General features: G+C 51.4%; 1 protein-coding gene and 1 long non-coding RNA gene across 2 annotated transcripts in view; one reads left to right on the top strand and one right to left on the bottom strand.

Annotated features, from left to right (window-relative positions):
- Window positions 1-5,623, top strand: part of LOC140426474 (uncharacterized) — a 112,916-nt gene extending 107,293 nt beyond the window's left edge. The window contains exon 5 of the long non-coding RNA XR_011948212.1: window positions 5,184-5,623. This is a non-coding gene — a long non-coding RNA (uncharacterized lncRNA). The remainder of the gene's footprint in view (window positions 1-5,183) is intronic.
- Window positions 1-5,709, bottom strand: part of LOC140426471 (L-selectin-like) — a 63,431-nt gene extending 57,722 nt beyond the window's left edge. The window contains exon 1 of the mRNA XM_072511284.1: window positions 5,662-5,709. Coding sequence (XP_072367385.1) covers window positions 5,662-5,664 — 3 coding nt within the window. The 5' untranslated portion in view covers window positions 5,665-5,709. The remainder of the gene's footprint in view (window positions 1-5,661) is intronic.
- Window positions 5,710-23,790: the final 18,081 nt, after the last annotated feature.

Here is a 23,790-nt window from a genome sequence, read left to right as displayed (position 1 = left end):
CCTCCTATTCAGCCCTCGCTGTCCCGCTGCCTCCCTCCAATTCAGCCCCCACTGTCCCGCTGCCTCCCTCCTATTCAGCCCCCACTGTCCCGCTGCCTCCCTCCTATTCAGCCCTCACTGTCCCAGTGCCTCCCTCCTATTCAGCCCCCACTGTCCCGGTGCCTCCCTCCTATTCAGCCCTCACTGTCCCGGTGCCTCCCTCCTATTCAGCCCTCACTGTCCCGCTGCCTCCCTCCTATTCAGCCCTCACTGTCCCGCTGCCTCCCTCCTATTCAGCTCTCACTGTCCCGCTGCCTCCCTCCTATTCAGCCCTCAGTGTCCCAGTGCCTTCCTCCTATTCAGCCCCCAGTGTCCCAGTGCCTTCCTCCTATTCAGCCCTCACTGTCCCGCTGCCTCCCTCCTATTCAGCCCTCACTGTCCCGCTGCCTCCCTCCTATTCAGCCCTCACAGTCCCGCTGCCTCCCTCCTATTCAGCTCTCACTGTCCCGCTGCCTCCCTCCTATTCAGCCCTCACTGTCCCGCTGCCTCCCTCCTATTCTGCTCTCACTGGCCCGCTGCCTCCCTCCTATTCAGCCCTCACTGTCCCGCTGCCTCCCTCCTATTCAGCTCTCACTGTCCCGCTGCCTCCCTCCTATTCAGCCCTCAGTGTCCCAGTGCCTCCCTCCTATTCAGCCCCCACTGTCCTGCTGTCTCCCTCCTATTCAGCTCTCACTGTCCCGCTGCCTCCCTCCTATTCAGCCCTCACTGTCCCACTGCCTCCCTCCTATTCAGCCCTCAGTGTCCCAGTGCCTTCCTCCTATTCAGCCCTCACTGTCCCGCTGCCTCCCTCCTATTGAGCCCCCACTGTCCTGCTGCCTCCCTCCTATTCAGCTCTCACTGTCCCGCTGCCTCCCTCCTATTCAGCCCTCACTGTCCCGCTGCCTCCCTCCTGTTCAGCCCTCACTGTCCCGCTGCCTCCATCCTATTCAGCCCCACTGTCCCGGTGCCTCCCTCCTATTCAGCCCCCACTGTCCCGGTGCCTCCCTCCTATTTAGCTCTCACTGTCCCGCTGCCTCCCTCCTATTCAGCTCTCACTGTCCCGCTGCCTCCCTCCTATTCAGCTCTCACTGTCCCGGTGTCTCCCTCCTATTCAGCCCCCAGTGTCCCAGTGCCTCCCTCCTATTCAGCCGCCACTGTCCCGCTGCCTCCCTCCTATTCAGCCCCCAGTGTCCCAGTGCCTCCCTCCTATTCAGCCCTCACTGTCCCGCTGCCTCCATCCTATTCAGCCCCACTGTCCCGCTGCCTCCCTCCTATTCAGCCCTCACTGTCCCGCTGCCTCCATCCTATTCAGCCCCACTGTCCCGCTGCCTCCCTCCTATTCAGCCCCCACTGTCCCACTGCCTCCCTCCTGTTCAGCCCCCAGTGTCCCAGTGCCTCCCTCCTATTCAGCCCTCACTGTCCCGCTGCCTCCCTCCTATTCAGCTCTCACTGTCCCGCTGCCTCCCTCCTATTCAGCTCTCACTGTCCCGGTGTCTCCCTCCTATTCAGCCCCCAGTGTCCCAGTGCCTCCCTCCTATTCAGCCCCCACTGTCCCGCTGCCTCCCTCCTGTTCAGCCCTCACTGTCCCGGTGCCTCCCTCCTATTCAGCCCTTAGTGTTGCGGTGCCTCCCTCCTGTTCAGCCCTCACTGTCCCGGTGCCTCCCTCCTATTCAGCCCCCAGTGTCCCAGTGCCTCCCTCCTATTCAGCCCCCAGTGTCCCAGTGCCTCCCTCCTATTCAGCCCCCAGTGTTGTGTCGCGGTGCCTCCTTCCCGTTCATCCTCAGTGTCTCAGTGCCTCTCCCCGTTTAGATCCCAGTGTTCTGGTGCCTCCCTTCCTGTTCATCCCCCCCCCCCCCCCCCCCCCACTGTGTCCCGATGCCTCCCCTGTTCCCCCTCCCCCACAACCCCTCCTGTTCAGCCCCATAGTACCCTGGTGCCCCCCACCATGATCAGGCCCCAGTGCCCCGATGAATCGCCATTGTTCAGCCCTCCAGTGCGCTGTTGCCTCCTCCCTTTTTCAACCCCTGGTGCATTCCACCCACTGTTCCTACCCTTATCCCCTTGGACTCCCTGCTGGCCAGTGGCGACCTGCACTCTCACCTCCGAACTTCCCTTCAGAAGTGGAGTTGCCAGGTTTTGTTTTTAAGAAGCTGGCGTATGGTGATGATGCCCGGGGCGGACCATTCAATGTGGGGGGAGGTCACAGCGGGGATGGCCGCTAATGAGATGATAATGAGGTTCCTGAACTTTCTGGGTGGGCACCACATTACGTCAATGGCGGTGACAGGGGTGGGGGAGAGGGGGGGTGCAATTGCTTAGGGAAATCTCATTGTCGGAAATCACATTTTAGGCTCTCGTGATATTTTGCGCCTGCGACGCCATTGCCACCAACACAGAAGCACAAAATATTGGTCAGTATCAAGTTTAAAGAAAAAACATACAATTGAGCAAGGACGTGTGACTGGTCAGCAAATTGGATTGAATTAAAAAACAGCGAAGAACAATTAAAAAGATTAATAAGGAGGGAAAAATCTGAGTCTGAGAAAAGATAGCTAGAAATATAAAAACGATATCTATCGATAATTAAATATTTAAAAAATAAAAGAGTAATAACAAGTGAGTATTAATCCTGTGGAAAGTGAGTCTGGGGAATTAACAATGGGAAATAAGGAAGTGGCAGAAGAATTGAATGTGTATTTTCCCTTGGTCTTCACTATAGAGGATATAAGTAACATCCCAGAAATAGCTGTCGATCCGGAAATAGAAGGGAGGGAGGAACTCAGGAAAATTACAATCACCGGGGAAGTGATATTGTTGGAGCTACGGGATGACAAGTCCCCGGGTCCTGATGGATTTCATCTTAGGGTCTTTAAAGAAATGGCGAGTGAGATAGTTGAAGCAATGGTTTTAATTTTCCAAAATTCCCTAGATTCAGGGAAGGTTCCATTGGATTAGAAAATAGTGAATATAAATCCTTTATTCAAAAATGGAGGAGACAGAAAGCAGAAAACTACAGGCCAGTTAGCTTAATGTTTGTCATAGGGATAATGCTGGAAACTATTGTTAAAGATGTTATGGCAGGGCACTTGAATAAATTCAAGGTAATCCGGGAGAGTCAACATAGTTTTGTGAAAATAAATCATATTGAACCAATTTACTGAAGTAACATGCTGTGGACAAAGAGGAACTGGTGGATGTCCTGTACTTAGATTTCCAGAAGGCATTTGACAAAGTATCACATCAAAAGTTATTGCGGATAAAACAAGCTCATGGTTTTGGGAGTAACTTACTGGCATGGGTGGAAGACTGGCTACCGAACAGGAAACAGAGAGAATGCATAAATGGGTCATTTTCTGGTTGGCAAGATGTAATGAGTGGTGTGCCACAGGGATCAATGCTGGGGCCTCAACTTTTTACAGTTTAATAAATGACTTGGATGAAGGAACCACAGATTGCTAAATTTTCTCATGATATAAAAGATAGGTCGGAAAATAAGTTGTGAAGAGGACATATGGAAACTACAAAGGGATATAGATAGGTTAAGGGACTGGGCAAAGATCTAACAAATGAAATGAGTAATTGTCCATTTTGCCAGGAAGAATAAAAATGAAACATATTATCTAAATGGTGAGAGATTGTGGAACTCTGAGATTCAGAAGGGCCTGGGTGTCCTAGTGTATGCATTCCAACAGTGGAGAGGCTCTCTGCCATTGCGTAAACTCTTCACAGTACTCCACATTTTTAATACAATTTTATCATAATGTCTTCGCTTTTCAATTCCATCCTTCTGTTCCTGAGATTAAGTGTTGCTGCCGGGGCAGAATCCGTGGACTTTCATGACAGCAAAACTGGCGCCGAACCTACACCGATTCAGCTACCTTGAAGGGGCTAGCCACATGGAACACGATCGATTCCAATGAAAAATGGTATGGGATTTGTCGGATCCATAAATGATACTCAAAAGGCTGACAAGCTGCAGCTGCACATACACATTACAATCCCCACGCACACTCTTCCCAGTCAACAAGATGGCACTGGTTGTGCTGGAGCATGCCCATACAGCTGATGGGTCGACTGGGGCCAGAGGGCACCTAGGGAGGTGGCTTGGGGTGGGGGGGGCACCTATACGACCTGTGGCCCCAGGTTTACAGCGGGCTGTTAGCGGTGTGCGCAGCAGCATGGCTGCCTTTCTGGCTGTGGTAATGGTGTTCTGTGCCCGTTCACCCTAACACCACAGCCCACCTCCTGGCTACCCCCTGCTAGTCTCCCTGGCCCTGGCAGAAGCCTCCAGCCAGCAGCCCAACTGAGAGCACACTATGGCAATGTTGGACACTTTCTGTGTCCTCTCTCTCTCCCTCAGCAGCCTCCACACTAGTTTCACCATTTTTAAAAGCACAAATGAACCTTGTCATCAGGAACTCGGCCCATCGGAGGCAGAGAATCGTGGAGGCCCCGGAGCATACCGAGTCGGGCTTGCTAATGATATGCAAACGGTGTTTACTGTACGTGCGTTCCGGACCGCATTGATGTGACAGAGAATTATGATTTTGCATCAAATCGGCGTTCGCCACGATTTTGGCATGGGAACCTCTACCCAATCGCGTTTCCTGATTTCGCCATCAGCCAACAGAGAATCAGGCCCAAGATTTCTGGATGGACCACATGCCCGACCAAATACGATTTATAAATATAAATATAACTTTAAAAAAACCCAGGATATCTGGATATTATCGCATTACTGTTTGTGGAATCTGGCAATGCACAAATCAGTTACTGAGTTTGTTAAATTACAACAATCACGGCATACTACTATTCAAAAATTACACCATTGGCTACAAAACACTTTGGGATATCATCAGTTAATGAAAGACACTATATAAATTCAAGTCTTTCTTTTAACAGGTGCCTCAGGAGTGAGATACACTGATCGCAGCAATTGGAAATCAAACCATCCCTGATTACTATCCTTTATTGCTCAATTCTCACTTTAACTTACGATTCGATTTGTGTGTAGCCTAGGGTGGGTGAGTGTTTCAAATGTTTGCCTTTTAGAACATAGAAAAAAACAATTACGATGCATCATTGACTAACCTCTGGTTGTAATGTCATATCAACAGCAAAGGCACTTTTACTTCAGTTAGTGACTCTTGTGTCTCTATTTCCAGGCAGATGGCTGTACCACAATATTTCAGAAACCAAGCACCACAGCATCTTGATTTCACACTTCATATAATGTCTGCTGCTGGCTCCCTTTCGAAGAAAACCAACTACCGTTCACAAACTAGCAGTACTTCTTTGAGACAGCCCAATGAACCCCCACTTATTGTTGAGAACCACTTCAGTCAACATATCTTTGTTATAACATTATTCATTATGCTGTACCTTTAATAAATACTTTTAAATCCGTTGCAACCACAAATACTTTTACAAATAGCGTTTTTCCTTTTTCACTATCCATGATGAAACTAGCTTTATCTACAGTTCACAGACTGGCTGAGTCAAATTGCATGTTTCCCTGTTGTAACTTTAGGTATTTTATTTCTTTGCAGTATTGGTTTTTCCCCAATTCTTTCAGTTTCTACTGTATTTTCATGATTTTTCAATAAAGTTCCACTGAAACAGACTAAAATTAGCGTCACTTACCATTTCTGGAATATTCTTATTTTGTCTTTGCCGTTTGCACCTTACTGATGTTTTATTATATGTGAAGCTTTGCTGTCTTTTGTGAGTAGCAGTAACTCAGTGCAGCTTGTGCCTATTTCTAAACTGAACGCCTCAGCACTGGTCACACCTGTGCATCCTCCCCTCACTCTTTAGTCTCTCGGCAACAAGCTTCCTGTAATGCTTGCCAAAAAAAACCCACTGCAAAATGAGAATGCGTGTCCCCACAGAAATATCTATCAAAGTGCCTTCATTAGAATTGAACAACAATAAAAAATCAACTTTCTGAAGTGGAAAGATAAGCAGTCACCACCTACCCCTCCCATCCACTTTGGCATTATTTGTCTTCGGAAAAGGGGCATCCTGCACATGTTGCTGCATCAGTAGGTGGTCCGTCAGGAACCTCTGTCTGATTAAAAATAATGTGGAGATGCCGGCGTTGGACTGGAGTGAGCACAGTACGAAGTCTTACAACACCAGGCTAAAGTCCAACAGGTTTGTTTTGATGTCACTAGCTTTCGGAGCGCTGCTCCTTCCTCAGGTGAATGAAGAGGTATGTTCCAGAAACACATATATAGACAAATTCAAAGATGCCAAACAATGCTTGGAATGCGAGCATTAGCGGGTGATTAAATCTTTACAGATCCAGAGATGGGGTAACCCCAGGTTAAAGAGGTGTGAATTGTACCAAGCCAGGACAGTTGGTAGGATTTCGCAGGCCAGATGGTGGGGGATGAATGTAATGCGACATGAATCCCAGGTCCCGGTTGAGGCCGCACTCATGTGTGCGGAACTTGGCTATAAGTTTCTGCTCGGCGATTCTGCGTTGTCGCGGGTCCTGAAGGCCGCCTTGGAGAACGCTTACCCGGAGATCAGAGGCTGAATGCCCTTGACTGCTGAAGTGTTCCCCGACTGGAAGGGAACATTCCTGCCTGGTGATTGTTGCGCGATGTCCGTTCATTCGTTGTCGCAGCGTCTGCATGGTCTCGCCAATGTACCACGCTTCGGGACATCCTTTCCTGCAGCGTATGAGGTAGACAACGTTGGCCGAGTCGCACGAGTATGTACCGCGTACTTGGTGGGTGGTGTTCTCACGTGTAATAGTGGTATCCATGTCGATGATCTGGCACGTCTTGCAGAGATTGCCATGACAGGGTTGTGTGGTGTCGTGGTCACTGTTCTGAAGACTGGGTAGTTTGCTGCAAACAATGGTTCGTTTGAGGTTGCGCGGTTGTTTGAAGGCAAGTAGTGGGGGTGTGGGGATGACCTTGGCAAGATGTTCATCGTCATCAATGACGTGTTGAAGGCTGTGAAGAAGATGACGTAGTTTCTCCGCTCCGGGGAAGTACTGGACGATGAAGGGTATTCTGTCGGTTGTGTCCCATGTTTGTCTTCTGAGGAGGTCGGTCCGGTTTTTCGCTGTGGCGCGTTGGAACTGTCGATCGATGAGTCGAGTGCCTTATCCCGTTCGTACGAGGGCATCTTTCAACGTTTGTAGATGTCTGTTACGCTCCTCCTCGTCTGAGCAGATCCTGTGTATACGGAGCGCTTGTCCATAGGGGATGGCTTCTTTAATGTGTTTAGGGTGGAAGCTGGAGAAGTGGAGCATCATGAGGTTATCCGTAGGTTTGCGGTAAAGCGAAGTGCTGAGGTGACCATCCTTGATGGAGACGAGTGTGTCCAAGAATGCAACTGATTTTGGAGAGTAGTTCATGGTGAGTCTGATGGTTGGATGGAACTTATTAATGTCATCGTGTAGTCGTTTCAGTGATTCTTCGCCGTGGGTCCAAAGGAAAAAAATGTCATCGATGTATCTGGTGTATAACATCGGTTGAAGGTCCTGTGTGGTGAGTAGGTCCTGTTCAAACTTGTGCATGAAGATGTTGGCGTATTGGGGTGCGAATTTGGTCCCCATGGCTGTTCCGTGCGTCTGGATGAAGAACTTGTTGTCGAAGGTGAAGACGTTGTGATCCAGAATGAAGCGGATGAGTTGCAGAATTGCGTCTGGAGATTGGCAGTTGTCGGTGTTGAGTACTGAGGCTGTTGCAGCAATGCCGTCGTCATGGGGGATGCTGGTGTAGAGTGCCGAGACGTCCATTGTGACGAGGAATGTTCCTGGTTCAACTGGTCCATGGGTGCTGAGTTTCTGTAGGAAGTCCGTCGTGTCGCGACAGAAGCTTGGTACAATTCACACCTCTTTAACCTGGGGTTACCCCATCTCTGGATCTGTAAAGATTTAATCACCTGCTAATGCTCGCATTCCAAGCATTGTTTGGCATCTTTGAATTTGTCTATATATGTGTTTCTGGAACATACCTCTTCATTCACCTGAGGAAGGAGCAGCGCTCCGAAAGCTAGTGACATCGAAACAAACCTGTTGGACTTTAACCTGGTGATTAAAAATAGGATTGCACCCAGGATCATTCGTAGATGTCAAATTTGTTGATTAATCAGGAAATACATTAAAGCTGGGATTCTCCATTCCCCGCAACTGCGATTGGAATTCTCAATCAGGCAGAGACTGGAGCGCCGCTCGAAAAATGGGATCAGCACCAAGCGCTAGACCAGTTGGCATTCTCTGCTGCTTCTCCACCTGGCTGTAGTGCGCTACCAGCTCCACACCAGTGGGAAAATGCAAATTAATTATTAGCATGCCCATGCATGCAATTAAAGGGCTGCAAGCTCGAATCCTCCCCCCCCCCAACCCCCCCACCGTGATGCTCCAACCCTCACATCAGGAAATTCTCCAGGTCAAAGGAAATGAATGAATGGCTTGCAGATAAAAGATCTCAGGGGTTTAAACACAGCTGACTGTTTATCTCTTTCCAGGAATTGACAGGTGCTGCTTCCTGTGTCTGAGCCAGCAGGTGTATTGCCCAGGTGAGTGTTAAAGCAATGTTATTTTTCATTGCCTCTGTCTGAACTGCTCTCCAGCTTCAAGACAGGGATCTCTCTTCTGGGGAGCTTCCATCTAGGGGTCTCTTCTGGGAGTGGAATGCGTGTCTTCATTTAGGGAGTCACTTTATTTAGGAGGTCTCTTTATTTAGGAGGTCTCGAGAGGGGACTCTTTATTTAGAGGGTCTCTGGTGGGGGGTAGCAGTGGAGGGCCTCGGGACACCCTCATGCTGGGGGGTAGAGGGGGCGGGGTGTGACCCAGAAAATCCCGCGGGGTGCTGTTAGACCTTGCTATCATCCGCCCACTCATATTGGCGGCCCGATAGCGGGATTCTCCAGGGAATCCATCGTAACCCTTGCCATGCAAAAATGGCTAAGGATTGGGAATTGCTTCCTGGTTTGTGCTCCCATTGAAATGGTGCATGGTGCGCATCACGATGATGCCCGTTTGGAGGGGGCAGAGCATGGCTGACCGGCATCAAACGGCCGCCGGCCCTGATTTCGCCATGAAAATCCATTCTCCGCCAGATCGCCGAACACGATTCCGCCGTCGGGCTACGGAGAATCCAGCCCATAGTCTCCCAAACGGAGAATCCTGCTGTTTTCTTAGTGGAACCTTGCAGGAATGTTTCAATGTTTCCTATGCTCATTATTTTTACGCAATTGCAAATATATTCTAAAAGAATGGGACTGGAGAATATGTTTGCATTTTATTTTCGGCACATCCTTTACTCATTGTAAGAATTGAAAACATTGCAGGTTTCAAAGCAGCAACTCTGAGAATGTTACCTACAAACAAACTGTTTTCTAGCTCCTCTGATATACGCCACTAGAACAAACCCCACCCCGATTCTGAGCTGTAGAACCACCACTTTGTTCTTTAGCATTCTGGTTAAAACAACAGAATTTTCTAACCCTTAAATTCTGTGAAGATCTGTAAAACATACAGATACAAAGTTAGTTTATGAGTCACCAGTAGTCATTTTAACAAAAAGATATTGGTTGATGATGATTTTAAAACTTTGTTGATTTTTTCTGTTTTGATGTTTTTGAATATGTTTCATTTGAGTAGAATGCAGGTGTAACACTAGATGCAGGGGTGGAGCAAGGAGAGGAACTGGTGAACAAAATAGGCAAGGAGGGCAAAACATTTTTTTCTAAAAAGGGCCCTTGATCATAATGGAACATCGACTCTGGTAAAATTAAAATATGCTAGAAAAATTTAACATCTGGAGGGAGAAACAGAGTTAATGGGCGCGATCCACCATTCACGTTGTGCCCGAAAAGCAGCAACATGACCAGTACACACGGGGAGATCCCACTTCCGGGATCTACTTGGCTCGCCATGCCTGCAAGATCTAACACGGTCTCATGAGACGTTGTGATGTGAATTCTGCCCATTGTGGGCAGGATCACTTGTTAGCAAATCTGCATATTAGAGTGAGACAGCTAGTTCCCGAGATCTACCCAAGGCATGGGACCTAACCCCTTCACCTTGGAGACCTCTGGCGAGCGCTGTTCAGTGCTGGTCTACTAATGGGAATCAGTCGGAAGGGCACTTGTGGCAGTCTCCCAGGGGATTGAAGGTCTCCAGGTGCATGACCTCTGGGCAGGCCGGTACCCTGGCACTGCTGGTGCCAGTATGGCCATGTGCCAGACTGGCACTGCCAAGGTGCCCAGATGGCACTGCCAGTTGGCAGGGACTCTGCTAGGGTGTCAGGCTGGCACTGCCAAAGTGCCATGCTGGCATTTTTTGCGCAGCGGTGATTGGGCTGGGGGGTGCCCTGCATGGGTGTGGGGCGTGGGCGTTCGGGGGTCACGTCAGGGGCTTGAGAGATCGGGACGCCATTTAAAAATGACATTCCGATTCTTGCTGCACTGAAGCATTCCGGCGAGCGAGCGGGGCTAAGTGCGACCTCGTCAGGGAGGTGCCCGCTGAGGCCCTCAATCTACCTGGATGGGCATTAGATAGTGGGGTGTTTCTTGCCGCACCGAGCGCTAGGAAACACACGGCTAGTCTCGCTCCCTACGGGGCCCTGTACCCATTCGGGTAGATCGCGCCCTCCATTTCAGGCTGATGACCCTTCATCATAACTCTTTCTGAGGTATATTTCTCAAGCCCATTTCACATGACTGTTACAATTTGCTTTGTGTCAAAGTTAATCTCAAGGTAATTCTCAGATAATCATGTGTTAATTTCAGAGGTTAACTGGAAAAAGAAGGGTCGGAAAATTGATTAGCATCTCCCATTCAATGTAACATCTGGCAGAAACCATCAGCCGAAATTGATTAAAAGGCCATTTTGACAAAGAGAAGGAACAATTAAGTCATCTGTAGACATATAAATTAGGTATAAATAGTAAAAGATCTATAAATAATAAAAGGAAGGGTGAGGTCGATTAGGGACTTTAAAGGGGTCAATTGCATCTGCCTTTATCAACGAGGCAGATGCTGCCAAAGCTGTAATGAGGAAGTAGTTGAAACTTTGAGTGGATTAAAAGATGATAAAGAGGTGTTAGAAAGGTTGGCTGTGCTTAAAAGTGGAAGTGTTATTAGAGCATGATTGTCATGATATTCAAACACACATCACAACACACACATCATGATAGACAGACCAACAGACCAATCAGTACACATAACACGACAGCCAATCACAGACAAGAGCAGACACAGTATAAGACAAGAAACACGACACCTGCTGGCCAGTCCATCTGGAGACAGGACAAGGCCAGGACCTCATTAACAAGACACTCACACAGTCACCACGTGCTGAGTACCAAGTCAGTTGTGTAAATAACTAGTTGGAATAAAACTGCGTTGTACCAATCGCAACCGTGTTGGTTCGTCTGTACATCAGAGCATCCAACACCACAATGATGACATACATCTGAGGTAACTGAGGGAAGTAAGGGGGAAATTGCGGAGGCAGTGGCCATAATCTTCCAATCCTCCTTGGATACAGGGGTAATCCCAGAGGGCTAGCAAATTGCATATGTTACACTCTTGTTCAAATCAGAGTGCAAGGATAAACTCATTAATTGCAGACAAGTTAGTTTAACCTCCATGGTGGGCAAGTTTCTAGAAACAATATCCTGGGACAAAATTAACAGTCAACTGGACAAGTGTGGATTAATTAAGGAAAGCTGCTGTTGCTGGAGTTCCCAGGAATAAGGGGCACAATCTACCGACGTGTTGCACCCGAACGGTCGCATGGCTTGGCCGGTAGATTCCGGGGGAACCCTCTTCCAGGATTTACCCAGTTTGTTATGCCTCGCGAGGTATAACAGGATCTCACGAGATGTCGCGATCTGAATCCTGCTCATTGTGGACGGGATCAATATTTGGCAAATCTGCATATTAGAGTGAGGCAGCTAGTCTCACTCTAAAATGCAGCGCGCCTGATCATCTGAGCCCCTGGGATCTAACCCTTATAGACTTGGGGACCTCTGGTGAGCACTTTTCACTACTGGTCCCCACAATAAGGGACCAGTAGGAAAGATACTTGGGGGAGTCTCCCAGGGATCAGGGCCACCAGGTGGTTAACTCCTGGGAAGGTGGCAGTCTGGCAGTGCCACCTGGTTGCCAGCCTTGGACTGCCAAGATGCTCTGATGGCATTACCAGTTGGGAGGGTCACCAGGGTGCCAGGCTGGCAGTGTCAGGTTGGCATTTTTCCTATGCCGCGGACTGGGCCCAGGGTGTCCTGCCCATGTGATGGGGCACCTCCAGGGGTAGGAAAGAGGGGCGAGGACTGCCTTATAGGTGAGTTCGGCTTTTGGGGGGTCTGGGATTGAGTCGGGTGGGGGGTGGGGGGGTGGGGAGGTGCTGAGAGATCAGTATGCCATTTAAAAATGGTGTCCCCATCTCCTCCTGTACTCAGGAGTTCTGGTGAGCGGAGTTCCTCAGTACAGGAAATGGGATCAAGCATGGCCTTGGTGGGGTGTTCCCCACTGTGGCCCCAGATTGCAACAAAGTCCCGTTAGGTAGCCTGGTGTTTCTTAGAACTGCGAGTGCTGGGAAACACCGAGCTAAACATGCTTGACACAGGACTCTGTTGCAATTTGGTTGCATCGTGCACAAGATCTCCTTCCCAGTGAAGCAAGTGGGTACAAATGACCAGTCGTTGATAAAGTGCCTGTTATCGAAGGTCCACCCCATCCCCACATGATCGCTGCCTCTCGCCAGGTTGTGTGGTTTCTTCTTCAGCGAGGAGAGAGGTGTGAGTCTTCATAATGGCTTGCGCTAATGGGAAGGAAGAACTCCATTTGTGGAGGGTAACTGTGAGGTATGGAGGGCAATAGGCTGAGGGTGAGTCTGAGTATTGCCTGCTCAGATATGGATGTGAGGTGACTGGACAGGGAGAAACGAGCGGAGCTGCCGTTGACCCGAGGAGTGCTGTGGAGAGGAATGCTGGGAAAGTCAGAGTGTGGGACTTATGACCTGAAAATGTTTATGCAACTCACTTTTCCTGCCTTGCTAAAATCCTGGTTCCCCTTGGTGCACTGTTTCCAGGTCGGAGAAACAAAACTTCTGCGGCTGTCTTCCTCAACCTGCTTCATTGGAGGGTGATGCACGATCAATGACCACTAAAGCGAGGTTATAGTCCAACTGAAGGCTTTAATAAGCTAGATGTTTCCTCCAGCAGCTCAGGGACAGAATGGGGGCTGCTGGGGTGGCATGGGTTCTTATACCCCGCCTATCAGGGCGGAGCCATCATACATTCTAACCAATAGAAAGCATACAGTTTCCACCAATGGTGCTTTAGCCTATTGTACCGTAATACCTATAATACCACTTTCACCCCCTGTTAAAAAAGAGTCCGGCGGGGTGGTGGCCAGAAACTAAAAAACATAGCAACATGGTATAATTAGTTATGGAGGTACTGTAATACCTCCGTACAGTGTTTAGTAACTATTTACAAGTCTGGTAGCTATGTACATTTGATGGTTTATATTTACAGGTTACAGTTAAAATGAAGCAATCAGTCGATCGGGGGCCCTGGTCGTCCTCTGTGATCGTCGGAGTTTCGGTGGTGACTCCGGAGGAGGCTCGGGCGTCTGTGACTCCGGGGGCGTGGCTTCGATCTCCATGGCAGCTTCATCACCCCTAGACGGCGCTGGTGGAGAAAACGGCTTACCTGGGAAGGAAGCACCTGCGGGGGCGTCGGTGGGTTTGGGGGCCTAGACGGGGGCGGCTGAAGGACCGATCCTCCTGGAAGGTGCTGCGGCCGAGGGGAGGGTGGGACTGGTGGCTGGAATGTGCGTGGGGTTCCGGCGGGCGTCAGGTCCCGTAGGGAGACCGTATCTTGTCAGCCGTATGCCACATAGGCGTACTGGGGGTTAGCATGGAGGAGATGGACCCTCTCGACCAACGGTTCCGACTTGTGCGCCCGCACATGTTTTCGGAGCAGGATGGGTCCGGGTGCTGGCAGCCAGGTCGGGAGTGAGGTCCCAGAGGAGGACTTCCTAGGGAAGACAAGGAGACGTTTGTGAGGTGTCTGATTGGTGGTCGTACAAAGCAGTGACCGGATGGAGTGTAGGGCATCCGGGAGGACGTCTTGCCAGCGGGAGACTGAGAGGTTCCTGGACCGTAGGGCCAGTAGGATGGTTTTACAGACCGTTCCGTTCTCCCTCTCTTCCTGTCCGTTACCCCGGGGGTTGTAACTGGTCGTCCTGCTCAAGCCGATGCCCTTGCTGAGCAGGAACTGACGCAGTTCATCTCTCAAAAAGGAGGACCCCCCTATCACTGTGTATGTAAGCGGGGAACCCGAACAGTGCAAAGATGCTATGGAGGGCCTTGATGACGGTGGTTGCGGTCATGTCGGGGTAGGGGATGGCGAATGGGAACCGGGAGTACTCGTCAATCACGTTCAGGAAGTACGTGTTGTGGTCGCTGGAGGGGAGGGGGCCTTTGAAGTCCATGCTGAGGCGTTCAATGGGATGGGAAGCCTTTATCAGGGGCGCTTTCTCTGGTTGGTAGAAGTGCGGTTTGCACTCCGCGCAGATTTGGCAGTCCCTGGTGGCTGTCTTGACCTCCTTGATGGAGTAGGGCAGGTTGCGGGTCTTGACAAAATGGAAAACGCAAGTGATCCCCGGGTGGCAGAGGTCCTCGTGGAGGGCCCGGCGGCGGTCCACTTGTGCAGTGGAACATGTGCCATGGGACAGGGCATCAGGAGGCTCGTTTAGCTTCCCAGGACTATACAACATCTCGTAGTTGTAGGTGGAGAGTTCGATCCTCCATCGCAAGATCTTGTCGTTTTTTATCTTGCCCCGCTGTGCATTATCAAACATGAAAGCCACCGACCGTTGGTCAGTGAGGAGAGTGAACCTCCTACCAGCCAGGTAATGCTTCGAATGTTGCACAGCTTCTACTATGGCCTGGGCCTTCTTTTCGACTGAGGAGTGGCGGATTTCGGAAGCATGGAGGGTACGGGAGAAGAAGGCCACGGGTCTGCCTGCTTGGTTGAGGGTGGCCGCCAGAGCTACGTCGGACGCATCACTCTCGACCTGGAAGGGGAGGGACTCGTCGATGGTGTGCATCGTGGCCTTTGCAATGTCTGCTTTGATGCGGCTGAAGGCCTGGCGGGCCTCTTTCGACAGGGGAAAAACTGCGGATTGGATCAGGGGACGGGCCTTGTCCGTGTATTTAGGGACCCACTGAGAGTAGTAGCTAAAAAGCCCTAGGCAGCATTTCAGGGCCTTGGAGCAGTGAGGGAGGGGGAACTCCATAAGGGGGCGCATGCATTCAGGGTCGGGGCCTATAACTCCATTTCACACTACGTAGCTGAGGATGGCTAGGCGGTCGGTGCTAAACACGCATTTATCCTTGTTATACATAAGCCTAAGGATCTTTGAGGTCTGGAGGAATTTTCGGAGGTTGGTGTCATGGTCCTGCTGGTCGTGGCCACAGGTGGTGACATTATCGAGATACGGGAATGTTGCCCGTAAACCGTACCGGTCAACCATTCGGTCCGTCTCGTGCTGGAAGACCGAGACCCCGTTGGTGACACCGAAGGGAACCCTTAAGAAGTGGTAGAGCCGCCTCGAAGGCAGTGTATTTGTGGTCACTAGTGCGGATGGGGAGCTGGTGGTAGGCGGACTTGAGATCCACCGCGGAGAAGACCTTATAATGCTCTCCAGGGACTGTTACTAGCTTCAATGACCCCTTCCCTCAGTAGCCTTTGGACTTCTGACCTAATAAAGATCCGGTCCTGGGCACTGTAGCGTCTGCTCCTGGTGGCGACGGGTTTGCAATCCGGGGTGAGGTTCGCAAACAGGGAAGGCGGGTCGACCTTAAGGGTCGCGAGGCCGCAGACAGTAAGGGGGGGTATAGGGCCGCCAAATTGGAAGGTCAGACTTTGAAGATTACACTGGAAGTCTAAACCCAGGAGTGTAGCCGCGCAGAGGTGGGGAAAGACGTAGAGACGGAAATTTTTGAACTCCCTTCCCTGGACTGTGAGGTTTGCTACACAAAACCCCTCTATCTCCACTGAGTGCAAACCGGAGGCCAGGGAAATTTGTTGATTAATGGGGTGGATGGGGAGGGAGCAGCGCCTTACCGTGTCAGGGTGTATGAAGCTCTCTGTGCTCCCAGAGTCGATTAGGTGGGACGTCTTGTGCCTGTTGATGAATACGGTTGTCGTTGCGGTTGAGAGTGTTCGAGGCCGAGACTGATCGAGGGTCACCGAGGCTAATCGCAGCAGTTGAGAGTTCTGTTTGGGCAGTGTGTGGTCAGCCGAGCTGGGGTCCTGGGGGTTCATCCAAGATGGCGTATCCCATTGGTCGCACATGGCTGGGGTGCATAAAATGGCGATGCCCACCCCTCCAATGTGGCGTCTGCGGAACAAGATGGCGGCGCCCGGGGTCCGCACATGGCCCGTGGAGAGGTTTGTGGTTGCGGTCCGCATTCACCGCTGGAGACCGCGGCAACCGCACAAACCTGGCATACCCCCACGAAATGGCCCATTTTGCCACATCCCTTGTAGGTGGATGCGCGGGCTGGGCAGCGCTGGCGGGGGTGCTTGGCCTGCCCGCAAAAGTAGCAACGGGGCCCCTCGGGGTTGCCAGGCTGCCTTGCAGCGCAGGCCTGTGGGTGTATGGGGGAAGTCTCGGGGCAAGCCACGGAGGGGTTCCACGCTGCCCAGGGGGCTGCCGCGTGGTCGGGAACGTAGGTGCGGGCATTCCTGGAGGCCACGTCCAGGGAGCCTGCAAGGGCCTGTGTCTCCCTGAGACGCAGGGTGTACTTTTCTAACAGGCGCTGGCGGATTTGTGACGAAAGCATACCTGCCACGAAAGCGTCCCGGACTAAGAGTTCCATGTGTTCGGTCGCCGAAACCTGCGGGCAGCCGCAGCTTCTGCCCAACACCAGGATTGCACGGTAGAATTCCTCCAGTGATTCCCCAGGAGTTTGTCGCCTTGTTGCAAGCAGGTGCCAGACGTAGACCTTGTTTACCGGGCGAATATAGTGTCCTTTTAGCAGCTCTATTGCTGCATCGAAGTCTTCTGTCTTCTGCTTCCTCAATGAGGGTGTAAATCTCCGGGCTCAGCCTTGAGTGCAGGACGTGCAGTTTCTGCTCCCCCGTGGGTGCGTTTTTGATTGCTTAAAGATTGCCGCTGAGTTCGCCGCGTGGGGGTTAAGTTGCAGACACTCCGGCTTGATTCGGAGCTCCATCCTTTTTTCTTAAAAAAACTAGCTTATTAAATTGATGCACGATCAATGACCACTAAAGTGAGGTTGTAGTCCAACTGAAGGCTTTAATAAGCTAGATGTTTCCCCCAGCAGCTCAGGTACAGAATGAAGGCTACTGGGGCGGCACGGGTTCTTATACCCCGCCTATCAGGGCGGAGCTATCATACATTTTAACCAATAGAAAGCATACAGTTTCCACCAATGGTGCTTTAGCCTATCAGGTACCGTAATACCTATAATACCACAGAGGGGTTGGAATCTGCTTACTTTAAAGACCACCCCAGCTCCCACAGTGGAAAGATCCAGTTTTCCCAGGTTTTCTCTCCGCTTTTCCGAATGCTGCAGCTTTTAAAATCCTGAAATATATTTCATAACATCGCTCCTGACAGGGCTGGCTCTAAATTTTAATATAAACGTAAACTGGTTCGATCCATTTTAGGTCCCAAATGGATTACATCAAATTTGTATACATTAAAATCCATTTGCAAATCCGGAATAAAAACAGAAAAGACTGCAAATACTCAGCAGGTCTGGCAGCATCAATGGAGAGAGAAATGGGCGCAAATTAACTGAAAAAAAGAGTCCATTCTGGGCCAGAATTGAGGGGTTGTTCTGGCGCTTGTCGTGCCGGGAGCGACCGCGCTATCTAATGGCACTCTGGGGTTTTTTGGCCCTCGGCAGGAATCGCCCCGTCGAGGCCGCAGTTAGTTGCACATCCTGCACCGAGGAGCGCTGATGAGCGGAGCTCCACGCTGCATTTTTAAATAGCGCCCGATCGCCCGGCCCACCTCAACGCAACCCCCAGACCCCCCAATTCCCCAACTCACCCTGTTGGGGGATCCTCAAGCCACCCGGTACCCCGCCACATACCAGCACCCCCCGGCCCAAAGCTAGTGCGGGCAAAATGCCAGCCTGGCACCTTAGCACTGCTAGCCTGGCACCCTGACAGTGATCCTGCCAGCCTGGCAGTGCCACATGGGGTAGCATCCCTCTGGCACTGCCAGGGTGCCAGCCTGACCAGAAGCCGACCACCCAGGTGCCTGTTCATCTGCTCCCTGTTTGTGGAGGCCCGTGTTAAACAGCGCACCGTTGGGGGTCTCCTCGGCAAGGCCAATAGATGTTGGGTGGCCGTCCGATCCGGCGGCAGCATAGCTAAGTGACCTTTTGAGCTCTTTTCGCTATATGAGACTGTTAGCTCATTAGATCTCGCAAGGCGTTACGGCTGTCGGAAATCCCAGGAGAGACCCCTCCCGGGATCTACCGGCCACATCCTGTTCCAATTCCGGTGGGCCTCGGCCTGTAGATTGCACCTAATGTTTCAGATCAATGGCATTTCATCTGAACACAAACCTGAACCATTACCCCTGGGGTGAATTCCCCGCCTCCCCAGCCGTGGGGTTTCTCGGCAGCACGCTGTCGCTGGCAGCGGGATTCTCCCTTCCAGCAGCTGGCCAATGGGATTTCACATTGCAGCCACCCCATATTGCCGGGAAACTTGCGAGCAGGGGTGCGTTACCAGCAGAATGGAGAATCCCGCCGGCGGAGAATTCATCCCTCTGTTTCTCCCTCCACAGTTACTGCCAGAACTTTGGGATATTTGCGTTTCAATCCCATCATCTAAGTCATTCATAGGAGACTTTATCACATGCCTTTCTGGAACACCATATAAAAAACGTCCAGAGGCATTTCAAGCTTTTCACCACCACTTTAAAACATTCAGTCAGATTTGTCAGACACGATCTACCCTTTACAAATCCATGCAGACTCTGTCTGATTGGCTGAAAATTTTCAGCGTTCAATTTCTTTATTATCAAATGCAAATTTAAAAAAATTAAAAATTTGGGGTACCCAATTATTTTTTCCCTCAATTAAGGGGCAATTTAATGTGGCCAATCCACCTAACCTGCACATCTTTGGGTTGTGGGGGCGAAACCCACACAGACATGGGGAGCATGTGTAAACACCACACAGACAGTGACCCAGGGCCGGGATTCGAACCTGGGTCCTCAACGCCATAGTCCCAGTGCTAACCACTGTGCCACATGCCGCCCTCTTAAATGCAAATTATAGTAATTTTCTGGCAACAGATGTAAGGCTGACTGGTCCATAATTCTCTGGTTTTCCTAATGAGAATGAATTTAGTTTTTCCTGGGAGTGCACTACTTACTTAATGGCCAAAATGTTCTGGCCCTTCCCATTGGTGGGATCTTCCAGTGCCGCGGATGGTGACCCTCCCTGCTGTGGGCCCCCCCGGAGGTGGAGGGTGTGAGCGAGGGGAAAAACCATGGACAGCGGTGGGACCGGAAGACTCCAGAGCCGGTCAATGGCAGGCCAACTCCGCCATCCCAAAACATACCATGGGCGGGCGGAGAATTCGGCCCACGTTATTTGCTTATGGTTCCTTTGTGTGCTGCTTCAATTGAGGTCATTAGCTTTAAATGTGGGAACAAAAATTATTTAAAAATAAAAAATACTGCACCACTCAGGGAGGAAATTAAACCTCTCAGTATTTCATCACAATATTTGGAAGAACATTAATCTCATAATGCTATCACTGACAATGGCCCTGACTTTGATGCCAGTGCTGTGAGATCGCTGAAGTGGAGATTCTGCCTCCACATGCACTGATATCCACCTAAAGAGGTACTACTGTGAAAAGCAGCAATATTGTCCTCATGTCAAAAGTAAACAGTGCATCAGGTACCGACCAACATTCAGACAATCAGAGATAGTGAAATCAGTCTAGATCATCACTGCAGATAGTGAATTGGCAGCTATTTCCATAGAATCATAGAATTTACAGTGCAGAAGGAGGCCATTCAACCCATCGAGTCTGCACCGGCTCTTGGAAAGAGCACCCTACCCAAGGCCACACCTCCACCCTATCCCCAAAACCCAGTAACCCCACCCAACACTAAGGGCAATTTTGGACACTAAGGGCAATTTAGCATGGCCAATCCACCTAACCTGCACATCTTTGGAATGTGGGAGGAAACCGGAGCACCCGGAGGAAACCCACGCAGACACGGGGAGAATGTGCAGACTCCGCACAGACAGTGACCCAAGCCGGGAGTCGAGGCTGGGACCCTGGAACTGTGAGGCAATTGTGCTATCCACAATGCTACCGTGCTGCCCCTAATTTTCTTATTCATTCAGGAGATGTGGGCGTCTCTGGCTAGGCCATTATTTATTGCCTATGCCGAACTGCTCTTGCAAAGTGTTAGTAAGCTACCCTCTTGAACTGCTGCAGTCTATGTGGAGTAAGTACACTGACAGTACTGTTAGGGAGGGAGTTCCAGGATTTTGACACATAAATAGCGAAGGAATGGCGATATATTTCCCAGTCAGGATGGTGTGTGGCTTAGACGGGAACGTCCAGGTGGTAGTGTTCTCAGGTATCTGCTGCCCTTGTCCTTCTAGATGGTAGCAGTTGTGGTCTTGGAAGGTGCTGTCTAAGGGGCCTTGGTAGGTTACTGCAGTGCATCCTGTAGATGGCACACACTGTTGCCACTGTGTGTCGGTGGTAGATGGAGTAAATGCCGAAGGTGGTAGATGGGGTGCCTATCAAGTGGGCGGCTTTGTCCCAGAACATCCTGAGTGCTGTTGGAGCTGCACTCATCTAGGCAAGTGGAGAGCATTCCATCAGTCCAAAGATATGCAGGTTAGGAGGATTGGCCATGCTAAATTGCCCATGTGCAGGATGGGTGGGGTTATGGGGACAGGGCGGGGGATTGGGTCAAGATAGGGTGCTCTTTCAGAAGGTCAGTGAAAACTTAATGAGCCAAATGGCCTCTTTTTGCACTGTAGGAATTCTATCACACTCCTGATTTGTGCCTTGTAAATGTGGACAGGCTCTGGGAAGTCAGGAGGTAAGTCACTCGCCTCAGGACTCCTAACCTCTGACCTGCTCTTGTAGTCACAGTATTTAAATGGCTAGTCCAGTTCAATTTCTGGTAAATGGTAAGACTGTGTGGGCAAAGATTATAATTCTGGTAAAATTGAGACTACCAGGGTGCGATTTAACAGAAAGGTTTCCCAATGTAGTAGCCAGCAGGAACTGTCGTGAGCTTCTGATCGCATCACCGGCATCAAGCATTAATTGGTGTACTTAACAAGGCCCCAAAGGTTTCACGCCGCAAATTATGGTCACCGTCAGCTGATTCACTGGGACCAGGCCTGCCAACTCCCTACTAATAAGGGGGAGCAGCACTTGAACCGATCCTGCAGAGTAAACCCCACACAACCCACAGCCATGCCACCGAGATGACAAGCCCCACGATTCGGGAATGTCGACCTGGCCAGGTTGTTGAACGTGGTCGAGATCAGATGGGATGCCCTGTTCCCCCAAAGGGCTCGGAGGGTCAGCACAGGGCAGTCAATGCTGTCTGAGAGGAAGTGGCAGTAACGTCAGTTTGGCAAGTGTCACCAGGAGGGCCAACACCCAGTGTCGTAAGAAGATCAACCAGGCCACACGGGTGGGTTGGCACTAACCCCTTGGCATTGACCCCGTTGACCCCCCCCTGCCATGGCCATGTGCCTGGCACCGCCCCTGCCCAGCACCGTACTGTGCCAAAGCCACCCATGTCCAGCCATGCCACCCAGGGCACCTCCCTCCATCGCCTCCCCATCCCCCTTTCCCTGTCCACCCCCTCCCATACTCCCCATCCCCCCATATTGCCTCATACTCCCCTCTGTGTCCCCTTAGGAGAGGTTAGCCCATAACAAATGGGAGAGGGCCTAGATGGGCAGCGGGACGCCGGACATCAGAGTTCCCGCTTCCTACAAGGAACAGGCCCTGGAGGTCGCGGGATGGCCGAGGACAGATCGGTCACCAAAGTAGAGGTTGGCGTACGGTGCAAAGGTGACGACCCACCGGCCCCCACCCAGAATACCTGTCACACGTGAGTTGTTAATGCCATACAGACTGACCCATCCCTCCCACTGGCCACATGTCCATTCTCCCACAGGATTTACATCTGATGGTGCCGGCCCCTGTGGGGTGGTTCACCCCCCCCCCCCACCCCTCCTCACCCCCCCGGCTGTCCGCCTGCCTCCTATGAGAACATCTCGGAGGAGAATTGTGAGGAGACCACCGTATTCGTGTCACAGCTGTCATCCTCACCCTCCACCAGCACAGAGACACATACCTCGGTGGGTGAAAGGCGTGGTCAGGCCTTTGGGGCACAATCTGGGAAGCACCACACAGTTGCTGATGCACATCAGGTGGAGGCAGGAACGCACAGGCGAGACAACATTCGGAGGTCTGCTGGATCCCAGGACCCAGCTGGGTCCCAATCAGATGCTGAGCCTCTGGAACAAGTTTACCTGGAGCTGATACAAATGATAGAGTGTATTCAGAGGGAGATGTCAGCGACACTCCAGCAGGCCCACAGCTGATTGGAGGAGACGAGACGCCACGGGAACAGGAGATAGTGCCGGCAATGCGTGGCACTGAGGCCAACATTGCTAGGGTGGCGACCGCAGTGGAGAGCCTGGTGCAGGACATCAGCAGCATGAGTGGCTCAGTCAATGACAGCCATGGTTGAGTGCCTCAACAGCATGTCCCAGTCGCTGGGGGATGTGTCCTAGTCCCAGGTGGATCTTGATGAGGTGCTGCGGAGAATGTCCCAGTCTCAGGTGGGCATTACTAAGGTGCTCCAGAGCATGTCCCAATCACGGAGGAGCATCGGCGAGGGCATCGACACCATGCTGCAGACATTGGGTAGCTGCCAAGGCTGGCTAGCCAGATGACGGAGGGGCAGCTGGTGCTCAAACCAGCTGCCCCTCCGTCCCGAGGTAATCCCCAGGGGCAGACTATGGCATATATTGAGGAGCACCAGCGCTTAGCTCTCAGCGGATTCTCATCACCACCTACCTTCAACAATGACCTGCTGACACAGTTCCATCACCCTGGAGTGAGGTGACACAGACCCTGGGAGGGCGTTATGGAACAGGGGAGGGGAAGAGTAGGGAGAGGGAGAAGGGGGAAGGAGGAAGGGAGCGGGCGTGATGACGGATGAAGCCATGTCCTATGTGAAGCAGGCAAGGATGAGGGCCTCCCTGGTCCTTTGGGCTTACCGGACCCTCGCCACTGCCGCCTGTCCTCCATCCTCCAGCTGGTCCTACAGATCCTCCCCGTGCTCATTCTCCAGCCCCTCCTGATCTGGAACCTCCTCGACCTCCTCCTCGGAGGTGGCCACATGTTCCTTCCCCTCCACCTCCAGCACATCTCCCCATTGTTGTGTCAGCTTGTGGAAAGCACAGCAACCATCACAAAGCAGGTGACCCTCTGGGTGGTGTACTGCAGTGCATCACCAAAGCAGTTGAGACATCGGAACCGCATGTTGAGGAATCCGATGCACCGGACAATGATAGCCCGGGTCTCTGCATCAGTCACCGTCCTCCGTACTAGTGGCATTAGTCAGCTCCTCAGCAGGTACCCCTTATTCCCCAATAGCCGGCCATCGTGCGGTGGACCCTGATTTTGCCAATAGAAGCTGGCTGGTTAGATCGCAAACCGATCGGCGCCT

This window comes from Scyliorhinus torazame, chromosome 7 (genome assembly GCF_047496885.1).
Source record: "Scyliorhinus torazame isolate Kashiwa2021f chromosome 7, sScyTor2.1, whole genome shotgun sequence".
Classification (NCBI taxonomy): Eukaryota; Metazoa; Chordata; class Chondrichthyes; order Carcharhiniformes; family Scyliorhinidae; genus Scyliorhinus; species Scyliorhinus torazame.
The sequence above is the reverse complement of the archived record's forward strand: the minus strand, read 5'-3'. Positions and strand labels throughout refer to the sequence as shown.